This window comes from Limulus polyphemus, unplaced genomic scaffold (assembly GCF_000517525.1).
Source record: "Limulus polyphemus unplaced genomic scaffold, Limulus_polyphemus-2.1.2 Scaffold7449, whole genome shotgun sequence".
NCBI lineage: Eukaryota > Metazoa > Arthropoda > Merostomata > Xiphosura > Limulidae > Limulus > Limulus polyphemus.
Window position 1 is genome coordinate 1 of NW_013673059.1, and position 7,648 is coordinate 7,648.

A 7,648-nucleotide genomic window follows, 5' to 3' on the forward strand; every position below is an offset into this window, starting at 1 on the left:
CAATAGGTCACCCCCCACCCATCCCCCTTGAAGAAGAAGAAACAATATTTTATGTGTTACCTACAGATATCAAACACTTCGTTCTGTCTTCTTGTGATCTCGATCTTCACTTTGTACCACTGATCATCACTAGTCTCTAAATGACCAATAGGTCACCCCCCACCCATCCCCCTTGAAGAAGAAGAAACAATATTTTATGTGTTACCTACAGATATCAAACACTTGTGATCTCGATAAACTAGGCTTTTTTAGACAAGGGTAACACACACTATATTACAACCATATATCATTTTAAACCTATTTCTGTATAAACACGATAATTATTGATGCTCTTCTTATACAAGATGCTATAAAATGATCTTTCAAATTACTGAGAAGGAAAATATTATACTGGATTAGTCAAAATTTGTAGCTTGATAATTCCTAGAGTTAGGCCTAATCTAAAACCGTCTTTAATTAATCTTCAAAAAGTCCTTATTTCATTATATCTTTTCCGTAGGACCTTAAGCGACCAGTTAGGAAGCTTCTCGAACCCTAAAGTGAAAGGTAAAGTCTCGATATTAGTGTTCGTATATTCTACTAGTACGTTGATGGGAGATCGTACCTGCTTCTATACGTTTCTTGGCTCTGCTTTGTAGGTTATTTATGATTTAGACGTAATTTTCTGCACGACAAGACTAATGGTCTCAGATAATTCTCGCTTTTCTGATTTAATAGATATTTCTCAGTCTGAACCATCGTTTAACCGTCGTAGATTTTGTTTTCTGTTTGAACGTCTGTGTGTAGGTTTGTTCGAATATTGTTTGTATGTTTTCTGTTTGAACACGTATTTATACATTTCTCTGTACGTCTTTTTTATACATTTGTGTGTATGTCTACTTGAAGGCTGTTTGTGCATATGTTTGTACGTCTGTTTGAAAGCTGTTTGTGCACATATTTGTATGTCTATTTGAATGCTGTTTGTACATATGTTTGAAAGCTGTTTGTACATATATTTGTACGTATGTTTAAATGTTGTTTGTACATATATTTGTCCATCTGTTTGATAGCTGTTTGTCTATATATTTATATGTCTGTTTGAATGCTGTTTGTACGTCTGTTTGAAAGCTGTTTGTACGTCTGTTTGAAAGCTGTTTGTACATATATTTCTACGTCTGTTTGAAAGCTGTTTGTACATATACTTGCATGTCTGTTTGAATGCTGTTTGTACATATACTTGCATGTCTGTTTGAAAGTTGTTTGTACATATGTTTCTACGTCTGTTTGAATGCTGTTTGTACATATATTTGTATATCGGTTTGAAGTTTTTTTTTTGTAATTTGTTTTTTCGTCTGTTTGAAAGTTGTCCATCTGTTTGATAGCTGTTTGTCCATACATTTATATGTCTGTTTGAATGCTGTTTGCACGTCTGTTTGAAAGCTGTTTGTACGTCTGTTTGAAAGCTGTTTGTACATATGTTTCTACGTCTGTTTGAATGCTGTTTGTACATATATTTGTATATCGGTTTGAAGGTTTTTTGTAATTTGTTTTTTCGTCTGTTTGAAAGTTGTTTCTACATCTGTTTGATAGTCGTTTGTACATCTATATTCACGTCTAATTGTTTGTCTGCTTGAAGGTTGTTTTTGTATTTCTGTTTGTTTCGAACCTTATCTATATTATTTTTTGTACAAATATAAAGTCTAAACTTTTTATTTTTATAATTACTGTTTCTGTTTTACCTTTAAACACGTGATTATAACATCCAACTTATATTTAACTACCAAACCTACATACAAATATACATGTATTTCTTTGTCTATTCTTTTCCCTCTTGCAATGATGAGCCACGTATAATGAGACTCAAACCAACCGTACTGTTTTATCATAAAACGTCTTACATTCCACATGGATGGGTTAGGTTTCACTTTCAGTTTTGTCAGGTGTCCTATTTACTGTACGTTTGTTATTCATTATTATAATAGGGGGAGCTTCGTGAAATAAAATAATAAGTCTGTTTATATTCTGCAGATAATGGCTCTAACGAAACCGTTCATGTAACCTCTCCTACCAGAAGGAAGTTACCAAGGACTCCTGTAAGTCGTATTTTGTATTAACCTGTACGCATGCGTATAGATAGAAGATAGCGTACCAAAATCACGCATGAATAAATTAGTGAAAAAAACAGCAGACAAAGTTTTATCCAAATCTAATAAATCTCAAATAATTCCAAAAATAAAATGTGCGTTTTCTGTTAGTACTGTGTACACAGCGTCAGGATGACCTGATCATCTGACAGATCGGTCAGACTAGCCTGGTCATCTGGCATAACGCTCAGAGTAACCAGATAATCTGGCAGATAGTTCAGAGTGGTCTGATAACCTGGCAAAAAGGTTAGTTTGTGAAATAGTTACATCAGATAGGAGAATACTAGACACAAATTAAACCGCACTGAATCTGGTTAGTGATATATTAAATTACATAAGCCACTGCACTTAGACCTTGGTGTTACCGTACTGAATCTGGTTAGTGATATATTAGACTACATAAGCCACTCCACTTAGACCTTGGTGTTGTTACCGTACTGAATCTGGTTAGTGATATATTAGACTACATAAGCCACTCCACTTAGACCTTGGTGTTGTTACCGTACTGAATCTGGTTAGTGATATATTAGACTACATAAGCCACTCCACTTATACCTTGATGTTGTTACTGAACTGAATCTAGTTAGTGATATATTAGACTACATAAGCCACTCCACTTAGATCTCGTTGTTACCGTACTGAATCTGGTTAGTGATATATTAGACTATATAAGCCACTCCACTTAGACCTTGGTGTTGTTACCGTACTGAATCTGATTAATAATATTTACCGTCCTGAATCTGGTTAGTGATATTTACCGTACAGAGACAAGTATTTTTATACATTTGTTTTTCTAGAATATTCTATAGTAAAGTTTGTTTTGTTTTCCCTTATTTAAACTATGAACCAGTGAGACAGAGAAACCAACTAGTCGGCATCATTCATCACTTAGAGATTGGCCGTCACTCTTATAACGCATCCACACTGAGAGTACGAATCCTGTTCGATAGCACAACGTTTCCAACCCCTAGGACAAGCTCGGGTCCCATAGCGACGATCAGAAGCATTAGGAACGATTCACTATTATTTAGAAGTGAACATTTATTGAAACGATCCTCAAATCGATCGTATGTTTTAGTGATTTACATGTGATGTTATATTTCAGTCAGAATATCTGATGCTAAGTTCAAAGTAACTCTTTACCAAAGCAATGCGCGGACGAGATTTCCAAGTGTGACGGTTAAACGTCACGTTTTTCCGACCAAGAATAGCATTGGTATTACATGCCGGGCTGCGGATTGAAAGACCCAAGGCTCGAGCCCGCTATACGTCACTAAATACGATACGTATTTTCAGCTATGGGCGCGTTATGGAGGTGACAATCAGTCTCTCTAATCGACTAATTGTAGCCTACAAGACTGCCTTTCATCTTCTCAGTAAGTAAGTATTAAGGATGACGATGTGTGAATCTACATGGAAGTTTAGGGGTCACAGGGGTCACAGTTGAAAATGTGAAATAAATAAATAAAATATTTTAAGAAGCAAGTTGGTAAATAATTTAATGCACGCACACACACACACACTCTTTGCTTTGTCACTACAGTTATATATAATGTCTTAATCTGTTGGTTTATTTTCGAAATGACAAAGATATATAGTTGATTGTCTGTTACGTTGTTAATACAACTGCAAGTATAGCTAACATTAACTCGTAACTAAGCAACGATAACTATGGTTCGAAACTGTAATTGGTGCAGGTATAGCTAACATTAACTCGTAACTAAGCAACGATAACTATGGGTCGAAACTGTAACATTAAATCGTAACTAAGCAACGATAACTATGGTTCGAAACCGTAATTGGTGCAGGTATAGCTAACATTAACTCGTAACTAAGCAACGATAACTATCACGTACGTAAAGATTTACCAACAATACTCATTATAAATTTTTCTTCTGAATAAGGTGAGGCATGATAATCATAGTCAGAGAGAGGTAAAAGCTCAGATCTGGTTCGATCAGAATCAGAATAACTTGGCAGTTACGCTTCTTTCCGCAAGAGGTCTCCGACGCCGAAGATCCGCTTCTGGAAGCTTACCTCGTGCCTACGCAAAGCTTCGATTGGTGCCCAGCTCGTAAGTATGAATAACTCCCTCCAATTTCGTGAAGTAACAATTATTAAACGTTCAATGAACGACTGAGTAGATCCTAAGTTTGAAAGGAGATACGAAATGAGGAGTTTATTAGAGTAATCGATCAAAGGAGAAATCAAATAAATAAAGCAGTAGTAGTTCACAAAAGCTCCGATAGGGTAACAAAAACAAAGATTTAAAGTGCACATTAGACAAGAAAGGAAAAAAAATGATAATCCTTCCTCTAGCATCTGTGTTTGGTATCCAAATTAACTTTGTTTACTCTGTATATTAAACGCCTAATTGTTTTGGAAAATGACTCATTTATGGAAATTGCAGTAGATAAAGAGGCGAAATGGATTGAATCCAGCTGAGAGAGTAAAAAATCCACTTTTTCTTTTAGTGGATTCGAATCGGTAAAAACTCACGTGGCTGAACCTGGAGAAAATCCGGATTGGAACGAACTGTTCATTTATCCTTCAATTTCAGCTAAAGAGGTGAGAGACTGACCAAAAACAGATCCAGTTCGGTAGGAATACTTCTATATTGTTAAGTATAGTAAAATTTAATGGTTGAACTACACGTAAACGTATTGCATGATCGATAAAAAAAAACACCAAAAAACTTCGAGGTCTTATAATAGAAGTTAAAAACTGTAAGATCTGGTGAGATGTTTGGTTGTTGTTGTTGTTGTTAAGCCCAAAACTATACGACGGGCTGTCTGTTCTGTGCCCATCAAAGGTATCGAAACCCGGTTTTTAGAGATCTATGTCTGGAGAGTTTCCTTGGAGCCAGTGAGTGGCTGGTGGAAAAGTCTAGAAAGTTCGATATTTAAGTTGCAATAGAAAAAGCTATAATGATTAATAAACCTATGGTGAAAAAAGTGGGGAGGGTTAGAAGACTTATTATTAACCCTCCCCCCCCCGTGGCTCAATGGTAAGTTCGAGAGTTTACAAAACTAAAAATCTGGTTTCGATACCTGCAGTGGTCACAGATAACCCATTGTGTATATCTTTATAAATATATTACTAGCATGGTTCAAAGGTCTCGTGAACCCAAAATACCAATCAGTCTCCTCCAGTATCTCAAGTTACTTTTATAGCTACCCCTAAGGAGACCACACCCGAAAATAAACCCGGTTAGGACACTCGCTCGTGGCACGTGAATAGGGTTATAAGTAAAGTTTCAATCATGGGATCCAGAGAAGGCCAGGAAAACAAAATCACATACCTGATTCGGGTTTAACGACCCTTACAACCCGCACATAGACCCTCACCATTCCCATGTGACCTTTCGGGGGGGGGGACGTTTATTCTCCTTGGTAAAGGGGCTACACCATATGGATAAGGACACATCCGGGACACTTCGAGTCCGGTTACAAAGTTTGGTACTGCTAGCTCCAGAAGTGTATGAGAAGTTAGCCGGACATACATTTAAAGCTACAACATCAATAAATATAAGTTTAAGTCAAAAAGGTTGGTATAGTTATTTTTCTTGGTATTATACAGATACGACAAAATACCTTTAGCGAACTATGTGCGTGTTTCCCTTTGAAGCTCCTCCATCGAAAGCGTAGGTTTCGATATTATTAGATATATCTCAGAAGTGACATTTACGTCACGAAACCGGTAGTAAATATTCTAGTAAAGTGCAATGCAAACTTGGAATTTTTGGTAAACGTCACGCAACCGGTAGTGAATTATCAAGTAAAGTGCGAAGCTGGTATTTCAAGTTACAGATTTTGAAATAAAATTAAACAAGTGTCCAAATATCCTCTGAAGTTGTTAAGTTATGTATGAGGATGTTTGGACACTTGATACGTTAGTCTACATACATAACTGAACAACTTCAAGTCTACATACATAACTGAACAACTTCAAACGTATCAAGTGTCCAAACATCCTCTGAAGTTATGTATGTAGACTAACGTATCAAGTGTCCAAACATCCTCTGAAGTTATGTATGTAGACTAACCTATCAAGTGTCCAAACATCCTCTGAAGTTGTTATGTATGTAGACTAACGTATCAAGTGTCCAAACATCCTCTGAAGTTGTTCAGTTATGTATGTAGACTAACGTATCAAGTGTCCAAACATCCTCTGAAGTTGTTAAGTGATATATCCAGACTAACGTATTCTGTTTTTTTCATGGATATCCCATTATGCAGGTGGTGGACAAAGTATTAGAAATCACTGTGTGGGACATGAGTCCATCTGGGAAAAAAATATTTATTGGAGAAACACGGATTTTCCTACGACAAGCAGATTTGCGAGATTCTCCCGAATGGTACAACCTGAACTACCACCAGGTGGCGCCAGATAATCGCCGTAAGACATGTGATACACTGGCGCATGACAAAACCCATAAAAAACGATCTAGACAACATATAACGCGCGGATCTCATTCCTATCTAGGTAAGCTGTTCTTATTGGTTATTTAGGTTTGTAACGTCATACATATTCATAAGTCATCTGTTCTTATTGGTTATTTAGATTTGTAACGTCATACATATTCATAGGTGATCTGTTCTTATTGGTTATTTAGATTTGTAACGTCATACATATTCATATGTGATTTATCGCTTGTAAATGCTACGCAGTTAAGTTGGTAGATAACGAACATCAGAATGGACAGTACCAACTATACCAGAAAATAGTCAACAAAACTAAACTAACATAAATATTATATATATACACATCATATTATGTACAAAACTATCTTAAATATTATACACACATCACCATTATTAGATTCCAACTGTATATATTCTTCTTTTTTTTTTACTAAACCTAACTGTGCTGAACACTGGAGAATAAATACAATAATATTTAAGGGACAGTGTTTGTGCTGAACACTGGAGAATAAAGATAATGATATTTAAGGGACAGTGTTTGTGCTGAACACTCAACACAAACACTGTACCTTAAATATCACTATCTTTATTCTCCAGTGTTCAGCACAAACACTGTCCCTTAAATATCATTATCTTTATTCTCCAGTGTTCAGCACAAACACTGTCCCTTAAATATCATTATCTTTATTCTCCAGTGTTCAGCACAAACACTGTCCCTTAAATATCATTATCTTTATTCTCCAGTGTTCAGCACAAACACTGTCACTTAAATATTATTGTATTTATTCTCCAGTGTTCAGCACAAACACTGTCCCTTAAATATTATTGTATTTATTCTCGAGTGTTCAGCACAAACACTATCCCTTAAATATTATTATCTTTATTCTCGAGTGTTCAGCACAAACACTGTCCCTTAAATATCATTATCTTTATTCTCCAGTGTTCAGCACAAACACTGTCCCTTAAATATTATTATCTTTATTCTCTTTATTCTCCAGTGTTTTAAATATTATTATCTTTATTCTCCAGTGTTCAGCACAAACACTGTCCCTTAAATATTATTGTACAGCACAAACACTGTCCCAAACACTGGAGAATAAA

The 7,648-nt window shown here is 35.8% G+C and overlaps 1 protein-coding gene across 1 annotated transcript in view; it reads left to right on the forward strand.

Annotated features, from left to right (window-relative positions):
* Positions 1-505: 505 nt before the first annotated feature.
* Positions 506-7,648, forward strand: part of LOC111089815 (protein piccolo-like) — a 17,114-nt gene continuing 9,971 nt past the window's right edge. The window contains exons 1-5 of the mRNA XM_022402933.1: positions 506-546; positions 2,008-2,072; positions 4,028-4,197; positions 4,598-4,691; positions 6,362-6,608. Coding sequence (XP_022258641.1) covers positions 6,398-6,608 — 211 coding nt within the window. The 5' untranslated portion in view covers positions 506-546; positions 2,008-2,072; positions 4,028-4,197; positions 4,598-4,691; positions 6,362-6,397. The remainder of the gene's footprint in view (positions 547-2,007; positions 2,073-4,027; positions 4,198-4,597; positions 4,692-6,361; positions 6,609-7,648) is intronic.